Source organism: Panthera tigris, chromosome A3, assembly GCF_018350195.1.
Source record: "Panthera tigris isolate Pti1 chromosome A3, P.tigris_Pti1_mat1.1, whole genome shotgun sequence".
Classification (NCBI taxonomy): domain Eukaryota; kingdom Metazoa; phylum Chordata; class Mammalia; order Carnivora; family Felidae; genus Panthera; species Panthera tigris.
The window spans coordinates 120,566,748-120,582,671 of NC_056662.1; the positions used below are offsets into that span (position 1 = coordinate 120,566,748).

The 15,924-nt window shown below is 37.7% G+C and overlaps 1 protein-coding gene across 6 annotated transcripts in view; it reads left to right on the forward strand.

Moving 5' to 3' along the window:
* Window positions 1–15,924, forward strand: part of ATAD2B (ATPase family AAA domain containing 2B) — a 165,482-nt gene that overhangs the window by 57,680 nt on the left and 91,878 nt on the right. For all 6 annotated transcript variants that reach the window (XM_042982418.1, XM_042982415.1, XM_042982416.1 and 3 more), the window contains 4 exons: window positions 1,797–1,908; window positions 4,679–4,794; window positions 6,350–6,524; window positions 12,149–12,237. In XM_042982418.1, coding sequence (XP_042838352.1) covers window positions 1,797–1,908; window positions 4,679–4,794; window positions 6,350–6,524; window positions 12,149–12,237 — 492 coding nt within the window. The remainder of the gene's footprint in view (window positions 1–1,796; window positions 1,909–4,678; window positions 4,795–6,349; window positions 6,525–12,148; window positions 12,238–15,924) is intronic.

Here is a 15,924-nt window from a genome sequence, read left to right on the forward strand (position 1 = left end):
TGCAGGAAGGTAAAGGAGGAAGACCCAAAGGGAAGCAGCCAACCCCTCTGGTAGTCTTTTCTTTGGTACCTCTCCTCTAATCCAAATCCATTTAATAAGCCTGATTTTATGTAATTTTTTTATTAATATTTAAAAAAATATTCATTTTTTTTGGGAGAGAGAGAGCATGAGCATGAGTGCGGGAGGGGTGGAGAGAGAGGGAAACAATCCAAAGCAGGCTCCAGGCTCTGAGCTGTCAACACAGAGCCCAACATGGGGCTCAAACCCATGAACTATGAGATCATGACCTGAGCCAAAGTCAGACACTTAACCAACTCAGCCACCCCTAATGAGGTTGATTTTATTAGATGCTACAATGATTACAGCACTCAGAGTGAGATTTGGTTTCTAATAGAATCATCTCAGGAGCCCTGGATTTTATTGCAAAATTTGTTTTGTTTCATTGAGTGCCATCTGGTGGTCTTTCCCTAACTAGGGTAAATGACTGGTTACTACATGGTTCACTAAAACCTCAAGAATGTTCGCTGTGGGGCACCTGGGTGGCTTAGTTGGTTAGGCGTCTGACTCCAGCTCAGGTCATGATCTCGAGGTTCATGAGTTTGAGTCCTGCCTTCGTATCTGTGCTGACCCATCAGAGCCTGGAGCCTGCTTCAGATTCTGTGTCTCCCTCTCTCTCTGCCTCTCCCCTGATTGTGTGTGCGCGTGCGCTCTCTCTCTCTCTCTCTCTCTCTCTCTCTCTCTCCTCTCTTTCTCTCAAAAATAAATAAAAACATTTAAAAAAATGAAAAAAGAATTTTCACTGGGTGAAAACCAGTATTTTGTCTAATAAGTAATTAGAACATCAAATTATAATTTATTCTTTAAAATTTGAGTTAATTTTCTAGCTTATACTACTAGAGATAAATTATATTTAGAAAATGTACATTTAGCAAAGTATTTCTATAATTTGGTATTATGTATCTATTGTAGAAATACCAAATTTTCAGTTAGTATCTCTTGGAAACAAGTTTGGATTGTTGCAGATTATATGCTGAAAATAATTCCACATGTAGGTGATGGAAGGAAGATGTAAGAGAAAAAAATAAGTTTATTTTATTTATTAATGTTTATTTATTTATTTTGAGAGAGAGACAGAGCAAGTGGTAGAGGCAGAGAGAGAGGGAGAGAGAATCCCAGGCAGGCTCTGCACTGTCAGCATGGAGTCTGATATGGGGCTTGAACTCACAAACTGTGAGATCATGACCTGAGCCGAAACCAAGAGCTGGGTGCTTAACCAACACCCAGGTGCCCCCAAAATCTAAGTTTAAATAAAAGAATTTAATGTCTACTTAATCTGAACTATTTTGATACTTGCTTTGGAAATATATTTTTAAGGTAAGTTAAGATTCAGAAATGTGTGTGAAAAGTACATTCAGTTTAGAAGTCATACTTTTTTTGAGGCTGTTTATGTCATCTTTTGGTAACTATCCAAGGTTAAAAGAGGTAGTAGATTGTATTTTCTTAAGGGTAATAAAATTAATACAGTATAGGATTTTAGGTGGCTAAAGATCTATTTTAAAGGAGTTAAACAGAAGATAAAGGTTAGCTATCAAGATGTGATCTAGAATTGGTTAGTTTTGAATTAAAGGGAAAGAAATTTCTTTTAATCTTGTAAACTGAGTAGACATACCCATGTAATACCTGAGGAGTATTAATGTGAAACTTAAAAGTTAAATGTTAAACTTTTAAAAAATTTAAAGTTAAAAGTTAAATGTGAAACTTTTAATGCTATCTACTTGAATTTTTATGAATTTCAGATGTTTGCCTATGAACTTCAGAGCAGAAGATTTAGCTAGTGGTATTCTCCGAGAACGTGTCAAAGTGGGTGCAAGCTTGGCTGATGTTGATCCAATGAACATTGATAAATCAGTAAGTTTTGTAAATGTTTTTCTAGAAGTAACTTAAAAAAAAAAATAAAGGTTGTTCCTTGTTTCTAAGGCAACACATAATAAAAATAAAAACACAGACATCATCATTATTAGTGTTTTGATGTATGTGTTTTGGAACCTAGCACTCTGGTCACAGGTGATACTTAAGTCCCCCCGCCCCCCTGTATCAGTGATACTGACGTATATAATAAAAAATGGGTAGGAAATGAGGCTGACAAATATGGCAAGGCCCATAAACCATGGTATGTAGTAGGGTATTGTTGAAACTGCTTAGATTTCATGATCAGATTTACATTTTAGATGGAACACTCTGATTCTGATGTAGTTAATGAAGGGAAGCAAGGCTGGCATTAGGGAGACTGGTCTGGACATAGTTGTAACATAGTAATTTGGAGTAATGGTCATGGTAGGGTAATGATGGAAAGAAGTAGGTGGATTTGACAGAATCTTGAGAGAATTTGGTTTGATGGAATTGGGTGAATTTATTGCTTTTGGGGAATGAAGGAGAGAAACAAGTTGAATGTATGACCTAGGTTTCTGGCTTAAGCGACTGGGTGGGATCTACTCTCTGATGTAGGGAACATTAGAGAAAATGTTTAGAGGGGTTACGATGATTTAGTTAGTTGTAGACATGTTTAGGTGTCCATGGCACATCACAAATGGAAGTAACTTGTAGGAAATTAGTTAGGTTTGGCCTTAAGGAGAACTGTATGGGCTAGAAATTCAGATATGGGTGTCAAATATAAAGATAGTTGAGATCACTATGCGAAGTGGGTTATAGTACCCAGGGAAAGTCTGAAAAGAAAGGCAAGATTTAGAGGATGTCATAGATATTTAGTGTTACTAGAATCTTTCTAGGGAGTGTATTTTGGAATAGGTTACTGCCCACCTAAGATCATATTTGATTTTTTTTTGTTCCCATAAATGTTTCTATATGACATAATTTAACTGATTCTCATATGACAAGCTTGAGTTACCAATGGAGTTGTGTATATATTTAAAAATGAAATGTTATCTCTTCTCAATCTGAAGTCATAGGGGAAAATATTTTATTTAAATATTTATTTTAATATTTATTTTAACGAGGACTTTAGAGTATTGAATTCCCAGTCTCATATCTACTAGTGTACATTCTCAGAGGACCTTACTTAATATTCTTTGCTTATTTTGTTGACCAGCACCTTACTGTCTTGAATCAGTTAACTTTAGATGTCTCTGCCATTTATTTAGAGTAGTATTTTTTTTAATTTGATATCATATACAAATACAGTTTTTCTTATTTAAACTCTGTGTTTATTTTTCTAGATTACTTAAGTTTTTTTTTTTTTATCATAGTAACATTTCACTTTGAAACATTTTCAAGTACTGTAACAGAATAAAGATACAGGGGGAGGCGGTTACTGTTAACATTTTGGCAGTATTTCCTTCAAGTACTTTTTTCTGTACAATATTTTACTCTACAAAGTCTTTTAGGTATTTAAACTGTTATGGACGGGAGGAATAATCTCTCTTGTTTCTTATGGTAGGTCAGTGTTTCTTAAATCACTTTTTCATTGTTGTCTCCTAAGGAGAGAAATTAAATTTCTATCTAGATAAATTAATATTAAAGAATAAGACATGGGGTGCCTGGGTGGCTCAGTTGGTTAAGCATCCAACTCTTGGTTTTGGCTCAGGTCATGAACTCACAGTTTGTGAGTTCGAGCCCCACATTGGGCTCCGCACATAGCCTGCTTGGGATTCTCTCTCCCTCTCTCCCTGTCTGTCCCCCACTTGTTCTCTCTCAAAATAAGTAAATAAGCTTAAATTTAAAGAAATTAAAAAAAAATGGGGTACCTGAGTGACTCAGTCGGTTAAGTGTCTGACATCAACTTAGGTCATGATCTCACGGTTTGTGGGTTCGAACCCTGTGTCTGGGTCTGTGCTGACAGTTCAGAGCCTGGAGCCTACTTCAGATTCTGTGTCTCCCTCTCTCTCTGCCCTTTCCCCATTCACATTCTGTCTCTCTGTCTCTCTCTCTCTCAAAAATAAAATAAAAACATGAAAAAAAAATTTTTTTAATTAAAAAAAATTAAGACTTGGGGGCACCTGGGTGGGTCCGTAGGTTGAATGTCTGACTCTTGATTCTGGCTCAGGTCATGATCCCAGGGTTGTGGGATCGAGCCCACGTTGGGATCTGTGCTAAGTGTGGGGACTGCTTAGGAAATTCTCTCTCTCCCTCTCTCTGCCCTCTCCCCCACTTACATGGGCTCTCTCTCTTTAAAAAAAAAAAAAAAAAGAGTAAGACTTGGTTTTATAAAGTTGAGCTTTGGAGGGTCTCAAACCATTGTAGTAGCTAAGATGTTTTTCACCCTACTTCTAAATCAGTTTTTGCTCCCTTAGGGACAGTACTGCCTTTGCTGGCAAGGCATGTGATAGATGGTATTTTGAAAGGCATTTAAATCATTAGAGTATAAATACAATTTATCATCTCCTCTAGATACCCATTAAAGTGTTAGATTGGACATTAATCTTGTCCTTAGTTACTAGGAGATTAAAGAATGGTAGCTTTATTTAGCTGAACTGAAATGTAAACTTGAATTTTACTGCTGACTTTATTTTTCTGCACTCCAGAAGTGTAATTTTTTGAACTTTATGTTCAACAGTTCCTGCTGAAGGCATGTATTTCTGAATCATAAGACAATCTCATAAATTAAAAAAAATCTTTAGTAGTTAAAATTATTTTATATTGAACTTTTTCCCTTCTTCCCAAGGTGCGGTTTGATAGTATAGGTGGATTGAGCCATCATATTCATGCACTGAAAGAAATGGTAGTATTCCCACTTCTATATCCAGAAATCTTTGAGAAATTTAAGATTCAGCCTCCAAGGTAAGTAATGTCCTAGATGCTTATTATTGTTATTACTGTTAATTTATCAAATTTCAGTTAGTAAATGATTATAGATATAAATATTTCATATGTATTGATTTGATGTGTTCTAGCAATGAGAATTAGGAATGAAATTTTATTAATTAGGGTTCAAAGGCTGTGGTAGTAAGTGTATCCTTGAAGTTTACATTTCAGCATTTAAATGTCAGGTATAAGATCTAAATCTCTGCGCAGGCCTTGAATATACAAGTGGATTGCCCAAATGGATTTTCCATAATTTGGCATAGAGTTTGATGCTGTATGTTGTTTAGTCTTTGGAAACACAATTTCAGTTAAGTGTATATGTGACTTGATGCTGGTAGTTTTGAAATGGTAAGCTTTTTTTTTTTTTTTTTTTTTTTTGACATCCATTTTTATGATCAGATTGTGTTTGATCATGAGATAGATAGCTAGGTAGCTATTAGAAAAGGCTGAGAACTTAAGGGAAGTTGGGAGAATAAAGTATTCAAGATATACATGTAGACCATTACATTTTCCATCTGTTTCAGGATGTAGAAAATCTTATTAAAGAGTCATCTTCTGTTTGAGCAGATTAAAACTGTGGCTTATAATTCTACAGTGGCTTTTTAAAATCAAAAGCAATGTGTTGTTTTTTGTAGGATATAAGTTGAATTTTGAAAATAATTATTACTTTTCCCAAAGTTCTTAAAGTAGCATGGCTGTGGGAGAAACTGAAATAAAATGGAGAGAGAAGCAGAAAGTGTTACAAGTAGAGAGTAATTTTACTTCTTAGGGATGAACAATTTTGTATATTCTTTATAAGCTTGTTTTATACATATATGTGTATGTTAAGTTTAAATTTTGCCTTTATTATGCACATATAAACATTTAATATAAATAACATTATTTAGTAATGCTTTTATATAACTTTTTTCACTCTACAGTGTATTCTAGACACCTTCCCATATCAGTAATGTGTATATTATTCTTTTTGATATTTTAGTAGTATTTTGTTTTATAGATATAACAGTATATTTATTTATTCCTTATTATTTTTCTAAGTTTTATTTATTTAAGTGTTCTCTACACCCAGTATGGGGCTTGAACTAAGCTGAAGCTCAAGAGTCATGCACTTCTCAAACCGAGCCCTGTGCCTTATTAATAGCATTTAGATTTTTTTAGTTTTTCACAAATTAGAATTGATCCTTTTTTGAACATTCATTTAAAATCTGTATTCATAATATTTTGAGTATTTATGATGCATTCTAAGATGTGAAATTTCTGGGTCATTGGGAAGACACATTTAAAATTTTGGTTTATCTTGCTAAATGGCTCTCTTCTCTGATTTGCCTACCAAGGTTTGGTCGTTGAGAACATCCTTGAATACTCTCAGCAAAGTGAAACTTGTCTATATACTACAAAGAGCTTTCTCAATATCTAAGAATTGTCATATATTCATTAATAAAAAAATTCTATGGGAGGTGCATCCTTATGTATTGGTTATTAGTGGTGGCAGTAACATTACCTTATTCCTATTGATTCTTTTTTCCTCTAGGGGCTGTTTGTTTTATGGCCCTCCTGGCACAGGTAAAACCTTGGTTGCCAGAGCATTAGCTAATGAGTGCAGTCAGGGAGACAAAAAGGTGGCTTTTTTTATGCGAAAAGGAGCAGACTGTCTGAGCAAGTGGGTTGGTGAATCTGAACGGCAACTTAGGCTTCTTTTTGATCAGGTAAGTGAAATCACCTAATATGAAAATATTTTCTTCAAAATAGAGTATTTAGGGGACGCCTGGGTGACTCAGTTGGTTAAGCGTCTGACTTCAGCTCAGGTCGTGATCTCATGGCTCGTGAGTTCGAGTTCCATGTCGGGCTCTGTGCTGACAGCTCGGAGCCTGGAGCCTGCTTCAGGTTCTGTGTCCATCTTTCTCTGCCCTTCCCCTGCTCGTGTGCTGTCCCCCCACCCCCCCCAAATATAAATAAACATTCAACAACAATTTTTTTTTTTTTTTTTTATTTTTGGGACAGAGAGAGAGCATGAACGGGGGAGGGGCAGAGAGAGAGGGAGACACAGAATGGGAAACAGGCTCCAGGCTCCGAGCCATCAGCCCAGAGCCTGACGCGGGGCTCGAACTCACGGACCGCGAGATCGTGACCTGGCTGAAGTCGGACGCTCAACCGACTGCGCCACCCAGGCGCCCCTCAACAACAATTTTTTTAAATAGAATATTGAGTGCATTTAGTCTGTAAATATAAACTGTTCACAAGGAGGCATATTTCTAGTAAGTATGTTTAGGTTCAATAATCTGAATTTGTAAACTTTAGATGTTTTTAACAGCAGTTTTACTAGTACTAATTTAATGATGTGATGATTCACAAGATATTTATTAAGGTGGCTACTAAGCATATAATACCACGTTAGATGTTTTTGAAAACCCTGGGTATAATTTCTTATATCATGAACTTATAGTCTAATTGAGGAAATGGAACAAGCATAGAAATCTTACAGGGTAGTACATTATTTTCATAAGCTATAAAATATGATGCTGGAAGAATTCTGTAATGAATGCTTTAAAAAGGCAGGGTTAGGTGGGGCGCCTGGGTGGCTCAGTCAGTTAAGTATCAGACTTCAGCTCAGGTCATGATCTCACAGTTCGTGGGTTGGAGCCCTGTGTCAGGCTCTGTGCTGACAGCTCAGAGCCTGGAGCCTGCTTCAGATTCTGTGTCTCCCTCTCTCTCTGCCCCTCCCCTCCCCTGCTCATACTCTGTCTCTCTCTCTGTCTTTCTCTCTCAAGAATAAATAAACATTAAAAAAAAATTTTTTTAAAAAGGCAGGGTTAGGTGACTGAATATCATGTAGGCAATCTTTTTTTTTTTTTAATCACTGTAACTTTAAAAGTATTATTTCCTCATACTTAATAAAACTTAGTCCTGATATAAATTCACTTTTGGTTATTGGAACTAGTGAAGGAAGTCATTCATATTTGACAATGCAGCTTCTATTTCATAACATCTAAGGAAATTACATGAAATTAAAAGAAAGCTTTCGACAATTTTCAAGCTGCCATTACTTGAGTTGATGTGTTTCAAAGTGTTTTGTAATTGGTAAAGCACTTCAAATATTACTTTTAGTTAGTATGAAAAAGTGCCATGTTCTAGATAATGTGAGTAGAAAGGGATATAGTAAAATTTTTGCCTTCAAGGTGTTCAGTGTCTATTGGGAAGTTCAACATGCAGTTGGTCTCCTTTAAGAGTATGTATGGGGGTGCCTGGGTGGCTCAGTCGGTTAAGCATCTGGCTTTGGCTCAGGTCATGATCTCGCAATTCGTGGGTTGAAGCCCCGCGTCGGGCTTTATGCTGTGCTGACAGCTCGGAGCCTGGAACCTGCTTCGGATTCTGTGTGTCCCCTTCTCTCTCCCCCTCCCCTGCTCATGGTCTGTCTCTCTCTATCTCTCAAGAATAAATAAACTTAAAAAAAAAAAAAACAGTATGCATGTAGTTAAAATTTTTATGTTATGTGTATTATACTGCAACAAAGCTGTTTAAAATTAAAAAAATATTTTTTTTAATGTTTATTTTTGAGAGAGAGAGAGAGAGAGAGAATGAGTGAGAATGAGTGGGGGAGGGGCAGAGAGAGGGAGACATAGACTCTGAAGCAGGCTCCAGGTTCCGAGATGTCAACACAGAGCCCAAAGCAGGGCTCGAATCCATGAACCGTGAGATCATGACCTCAGCTGAAGTCAGACATTTAACTGACTGAACCACTCAGGGGCCCCTAAGAATTTTTTTTCAGCAAAGCTTTAATTTATTTTGAGAGAGAGTGCGTGGGGAGGGGCAGAGTGACAGGAAGAGAGAAAATCCCAAGCAGGCCATGCACTGTCAGTGCAGAGCTTGATGCAGGGCTTACAAACCTTGAGATCATGACCTGAGCTGAAATCAGTAGTCGAAATCAAGAGTCTAATGCTTAACTTCCTGAGCCACCCATGCACCCTCATTATTGTCTATTTATTTATTTATTTACTTATTTATTTTTATAATTTTTTTTAATGTTTATTTATTTTTGAAAGACAGAAACAGAAACAGAGTACGAGTGGGGTGAGGGCAGACAGAGAGAGAGGCAGACACAGAATGCAAAGCAGGCTCTAGGCTCTGAACTGTCAGCACAGAGCCTGACGTGGGGCTCAAACTCACAAACCGTGAGATCATGACCTGAGCCGAAGTTGGATGCTTCACCAGCTGAACCACCCAGGTGCCCTTCATTATTGTCTTTTTAATTGAATGAGTCCACATTCCTAAATTGACGTGATCTATGCACTAAATGAAATGATGGCGGTATTATATATTGGCCAAGAGTTTGGTCTTAGGTGTCAGAAAAATGACTGAGGTCTGACTTTATATTTAGTATGCAACTTGAAATAAATGAAAACATCTGATTTTAGTTGCCTCTTTTATAAAACAGGAAAAAATACTAATCTCACTGGACTACTGTGAGATTTCGCAGAAAAGAAGTAATAAAGTGCTTGTCACAGTGAAGGGCACAAGATATACCGTACTTTGATATTGTAATTCTGCGAGGCTGTAGTTCTGAAAAACAGCTATGTGTTTCATGTATATAAAAGTGCTGATCAAATCTTTGTTCTTTCTTTCGCTTCAAATACACTTATTTATTTATTTAAGTGATCGATTTACCCAGTGTGGGGCTTGAACTCACAACCCAGAGACCCAAAAGTCACATCTTCTACCGACTGAGCCAGCAGGTTCCCATATTCTTTTTCTCTCAGTATATAATTCTGGTTTTACAAACTTTTTTCTCCTAAAACCTGTTTTGTGATTGAAATGCCCTTCATTTTAAATTATTAGAAAACACTGGAGGTTTAATGCATATCAACCAGGGAGAGATGTGAAATTTGTATCTGGTTTTTAGAAGGTTGTCCTTCCTGTGAACTAAGAATTTGCTGTAAGTAATTTTGAAACATACATAAACTGTATATGAGTAAATTATACAATATAAAGACTTAACATTTGTAATCTAATATTTATATTAAATCAAATTAGGTTGCTGCTACATTTAAGATTTAAGTGAAAAATGACAACTGTGAAAGTAATAGAAGAAAACTCATGATTTGTTCCTAATATCAGAGTAGGGAGAGTTTTAACTATCAAAGAACAGATTCCCTATATACATTTTATTTTTAGATTCTGCATTGCAACAAAGTATCATAAGCAAAACCAAAAGATAAATGGTACCCCTTGCAGAAAAATATTTGGATTTCCTTTCACAGAGAGAGGTCTTAATTTTTAAAATGAATGGCTCCTAGAAATCAGTAAGCAAAAGAACATTGATCCAATAGAAAAATTGGCAAAGATCTGACCAGAACTTTCATTAAAAAAAGCAGTACAGGGGCGCCTGGGTGGCTCAGTCGGTTGGGCGGCCGACTTCGGCTCGGGTCATGATCTCGCGGTCCGTGAGTTCGAGCCCTGCGTCGGGCTCTGTGCTGACAGCTCAGAGCCTGGAGCCTGTTTTGGATTCTGTGTCTCCCTCTCTCTGACCCTCCCCTGTTCATGCTCTGTCTCTCCCTGTCTCAAAAATAAATAAAATGTTACAAAAAAAAAAAAAAAAAAAAAAAAAGCAGTACAAATGGCTCTTAGAGATATGAAAGTGCTCATTTTTATTGAGAGTAGAAATAAAAATCAAAATGAACTGAGATATTTTTTATTCTAAAAAATCAAAGTTTGATAATACATTTTTGGTGAGGTTTCTTAAATATTGGTGGTGATCAGTGGAAGGCAATTTGAAAATAACTAACTATATTAGAAATGACGTTTGCCTTTTGAACCACTTTTAGAATTTATTATATTTATGTGTTTATGTCTATATTTATATAAAAGGCCAAATGTTTATTCAGGCATTATTGATAATAGGAAAAGATTGAAAATAGCCTAGGGCCACCTGGGTGGCTCAGTAGGTTAAGCATCCAACTCTTGATTGCTGCTCAGGTCATGATCTCATGGTTCATGAGTTTGAGCCCTGTATCAGCCCCACATCTGCACTGTCAGTGCAGAGGCTGCTTGCCGCACGCTTTCTCTCTCTCTCTCTGTGCCCCTTTCCTGCTTACGCTTACTCTCTCTCTCAAAAATAAATAATTAAAAACTTAAAAATAAAACAAAATAGCCTACATGTCCACACATAGGAGACTAGTTTAATTATGGCACACCATACAGTGGGGCATTTTGTAGCTGTTAATAAAGAATGAGGCAGATTATTGTGCACTTATATGGAAGCTAATTAAAATATATTGCTCAGGGGTGTCTGGGTGGTTCAGTCTGTTGAGCATCCAACTCTTGACTTGGTCTCAGGTCATGATCCCAGGGTCTTGGGCTCCAGCCCTGAGTCAAACTCTGTGCTGAGTATGGAGCTTGCTTGAGATTCGGCCTCTCCCTCTCCCTCTCCCTCTCCCTCTCCCTCTCCCTCTCCCTCTCCCTCTCCCTCTCCCTCTCCCTCTCCCTCTCCCTCTCCCTCTCCCTCTCCCTCTCCCTCTCCCTCTCCCTCTCCCTCTCCCTCTCCCTCTCCCTCTCCCTCTCCCTCTCCCTCTCCCTCTCCCTCTCCCTCTCCCTCTCCCTCTCCCTCTCCCTCTCCCTCTCCCTCTCCCTCTCCCTCTCCCTCTCCCTCTCCCTCTCCCTCTCCCTCTCCCTCTCCCTCTCCCTCTCCCTCTCCCTCTCCCTCTCCCTCTCCCTCTCCCTCTCCCTCTCCCTCTCCCTCTCCCTCTCCCTCTCCCTCTCCCTCTCCCTCTCCCTCTCCCTCTCCCTCTCCCTCTCCCTCTCCCTCTCCCTCTCCCTCTCCCTCTCCCTCTCCCTCTCCCTCTCCCTCTCCCTCTCCCTCTCCCTCTCCCTCTCCCTCTCCCTCTCCCTCTCCCTCTCCCTCTCCCTCTCCCTCTCCCTCTCCCCGCCCCTCTCCGCCCCTCTCCGCCCCTCTCCCACATGTCCACGCTCTCTTTCTCTCTCTCTCTCAAATAAAAAAAATAATGAAAATATATATAGTTACATAAAATAGACTGTTATTTGGTAAAAGCAATGTGAATACTTTGTTCAAAATGCATTAAATAAAATAGTATGTTTAAAATATTTGTGTACATATATAAATGACACACACAGAAGGGTAAACAAACTGGGAACAGTAGTTGTCTACTGGGAGAGGCCTTGTGGTTGGAGAGTGGGTGGTAAGGAGTTTTCATTTTTATTCTATCTTTCTTAATTACTGCATGTTGTAACATTTGCTTATATTACCTATTAAGAAAATACAATACTTAAATGTAAAAAATGAAAACTCTAAATAACACTTGTTTTCTTTTTATACTAGGCATATTTGATGAGACCTTCTATAATATTTTTTGATGAAATAGATGGATTAGCTCCAGTTCGCTCCAGCAGACAAGATCAGATCCATAGGTAATTTTTCTTAATCAGATTATGTTGGATTCTTCTCACTCACTGACACAGTAGTTAGCTTTAGCCTTTGGATAAGTGCTAGGAGGCTTACAAAAATGTGAACTGTGTCCTTGAGGAAGACTCCTTTGACTTAGCTCAAGGGTGAGCAAACTGTAACCTGTGGGCCACTTCTAGCCTTTTGCCTGTTTCTGTAAAGTTTTATTGGAACATAACCATGCTTGTACCTTTCACATGGCTACTTCTGTGCTACAAGAGAAGAATTGAATGAGTAGTTGTGAGAGAAAGATTGTATGGCTTGCAAAGTTTACATACATTTAGTTTCACGCCTTTTATAGAAAAAGTTGCCTAATCTTGAAATTTTGATCTGTGTCATGTATACTAATATTTTGTTCTTTTCCATTTCTGAGTAGTCATCCTTAGTTAGGAAGGGAGGGAGGGACTAAGAGTGAGGGAGGGAGGAAAAGTATGTATATGTACCACAATTTATTTATTTGTTAATCCATCTGAGGGAGATTTAGTTCACTTCTATTTTTGGCTGTTATGATAATGCTACTGTGAACATTTGCATACACATTTTCGTGTGCACATTTGTTATGATTTCTGTTGAGTAAATACCTGAGAGAGGAATGGCTGGGTCCTATGGTAAGTGTATGTTTAAATTGGCATGGTTTTCCAAGTTTGTTATATTTTATGTTCTTACCTGTAATGTATGAGAACTTGGGTTGCTCCTCATCCTTGCCAACGTTTGGTTTTGCTGTTCTTGTTAACTTTATCCATTCTAGTGGATTTATTTTGAGAGAGAGAGAGAGAGTGAGAGAAAGTGAGAGAGAGAAACAGAACACAGGTGTGCAAGGGAGTGGGGGAGGGGGAGAGAGAGAGAATCTCAAGCATCCTGATCTGTGGCTTGATCTCCCAAACTGAGAGCCCATGACCTGAGGTGAAATCTAGAGTTGGACACTTAAGTGAGGAGCCACCCAGGCACCCCATAGCTTCCCTTATTATTAACATCTTTCACTAGTGGGTACATTTGTTACAATTGAGGAACATACAGTAACACATCATAAACAAAACCCATAGATTTACCTTAGGGTTCACCGTTGGTGTTGCACATTTTATGAATTTGGACAAAAGTATAGTGACATGTATACATCATTATCATGTCATACAGAGTATTTTCACGGCCCTAAAAATCCTATATATGTATGTTCTACCACTCACCTCCCCTTGCCCTTGGTAACATAGACTTTTTTTTTTTTAACTGTCTTTATTTATAGTTTTGCCTTTTCTAGAATGCTATATAGTAGGAATCATACAGTATATAATCTTTTCCAGATTCGCTTCTTTCACTTAGCAGTATGCACTTAAGTTTCCTTCATGACTTTTCTTGGGTTTTGTTTTGTTTGTTTTGGGTTTAATTTTATTTTTTCCCCAGATTATTAAAATGGAAGCTTAGAGTTTTTTTGATTGAAACTAATTCTTTTCTAATATAGGCATTGAAAATTGTAAGTTTTCTTTTAAACACTGTTTAGCTGCATCCCACATTTTTTGATCTCTTGTATATTCACTGTCATATACTTCAAAATAATTTCTAATGTCATTTTTTCTGACACAATGATTAGTAGTGTGTTTAGTTTACAAATTGTAGGTTTTTTCTTGATTATCTTATTTCTTTCTTATTTAAGTTTATTGTGATAAATTTTTTTTTACTGAATTTTTTGGGTCTAATTATTCTTATTTGTTGATTTATTTATTTTTGAGAGAGAGAGAGAGAGAGAGAGAGCGAGCGCATGAGGGGCAGAGAGAGGGAGAGAGAGAGAATCCCAAGCAGGCTCCGTGCTATCAGTACAGAGCTTCACACAGGGCTTGAACCCACAAATCATGAGATTGTGACCTGAGCTGAAATCAAGAGTCAGATGCTTCACCGACTAAGCCACTCAGTTGCCCAACTTTTCATTTTTAAATCTGTTTTCATCTGTGTTCAGTGTAGACTTCTCATGCTTTTTGTTCAGGACATTTCTTCTATTAATTTACTATAAACTTTTCTGTCTTTATATTTACAGTGTTTTTTAAATAGATAATGTGTAGTTGGGTGTTTTTGTAATCTGACACTCTCTTGATTTATTTTGATGATATAGTCTGTAAATGTTTCTGTAATTACCTGTTCGGATTGGAGGACAACCTTGTTTTCTATTTGTGTCAGTTGTTTTCCTTTTCTATTTCTCCTTTCTTGCCTTAAAAAAAATTTTTTTTAATGTTTATTTATATTTGAGAGAGACAGCGAGCGAGTGGGGCAGGGGCAGAGAGATGGAGACCCAGAATCCGAAGCAGGCTTCAGGCTCTGAGCTATCAGCACAGAGCCCGATGTGGGTTTTGAACCCACGAACCGTGAGATTATGACTTGAACTGAAGTCTGATGCTTAACTGATTGAGCCACCCAGGCACTCCTCCTTTCTTGCCTTTTTAAAAAGAATTTTTGAATATATTTTAGAATCTCCTTTTTATTTTACTGTTGATTTTCAGTTTTTTTATTATAATTTTTAAGTTTATTTTGAGAGAGACAGAGTGTGAGCAGGGGAGGGGCAGAGAGAGACGGAGAGAGAGAATCCCGAGCAGGCTCCACACCATCAGCACAGAGCCCTATGCAGGGTCCGAACTCACGAAACCATGAGATCATGACCTGAGCTGAAACCAAGAGTCAGATGCTTAACTGACTGAGCCACCCAGGTGCCTCCACTGTTGGTTTTTTAAAAGCTGTTTTATTGAGATATAATTGACATACAAAATGTTTATGCAGTGTAAAGAGTACATATGACATATTTTAACATATGTATATACCTATGAAACTGTAACTATAAACCAAGTAATGAATATGCTCATTTCCCCCAAAACAGGCTTTTTACATTTCATATAACTATTCAAAAATTTTTTTTTGTTTAACGTTTATTTATCTTTGAGAGACAGAGCATGAGTGGGGAAGGGGCAGAGAGAGAAGGAGACACAGAATCTGAAGCAGCCTCCAGGCTCTGAGCTGTCAGCACAGAGCCTGATGTGGGGCTTGAACCTACGAACTGTGGAATCATGACCAGGCTGAAGTTGGATGCTTACCGACTGAGCCACCCAGGCACCCCCATATGACTATTGATAAAGTTAAATTTATCATCTTGATGATTGTTAGCTATTTGTCCATCTGTTCTTTGTTCTGTTTTTTCCTTTTTGTTCTTTCTTCCTTCAATTAATTGAATATTTTTTTTAACGTTTATTTATTTTGAGAGAGTGAGTGTGCTCGTGAGTGGCGGAGGGGCAGAGATTGAGGAGAGAGAGAATCCCAGGCATGCTCTGTGCTGTCAGCTCAGAGCCAGAGACTCAATCCCACGAACTGTGAGATCAAGACCCGAGCCAAAATCAAGTATCAGGTGCTTAACCGACTGAGCCACCAAGGCACCCCTGAATATTTTTTTTATGCTTCCATTTGACTTCTTTTGTTAGCTTGTTACATTTTATTATTTTCATGGTGACTTTAAGGTTTACAGTATGTGTCTTTACTTTGTCATCATCTACCTTCAAGTGACAACATGCCATTTCACATATGGTAGAAGACCTTAAAATAGTGTGCTTGCATTTCTGCTTTCCTGTGCTATTGCTGTCATACTTTTTTTCCCACTACACATCCTTTTGAAGAGATTTAAA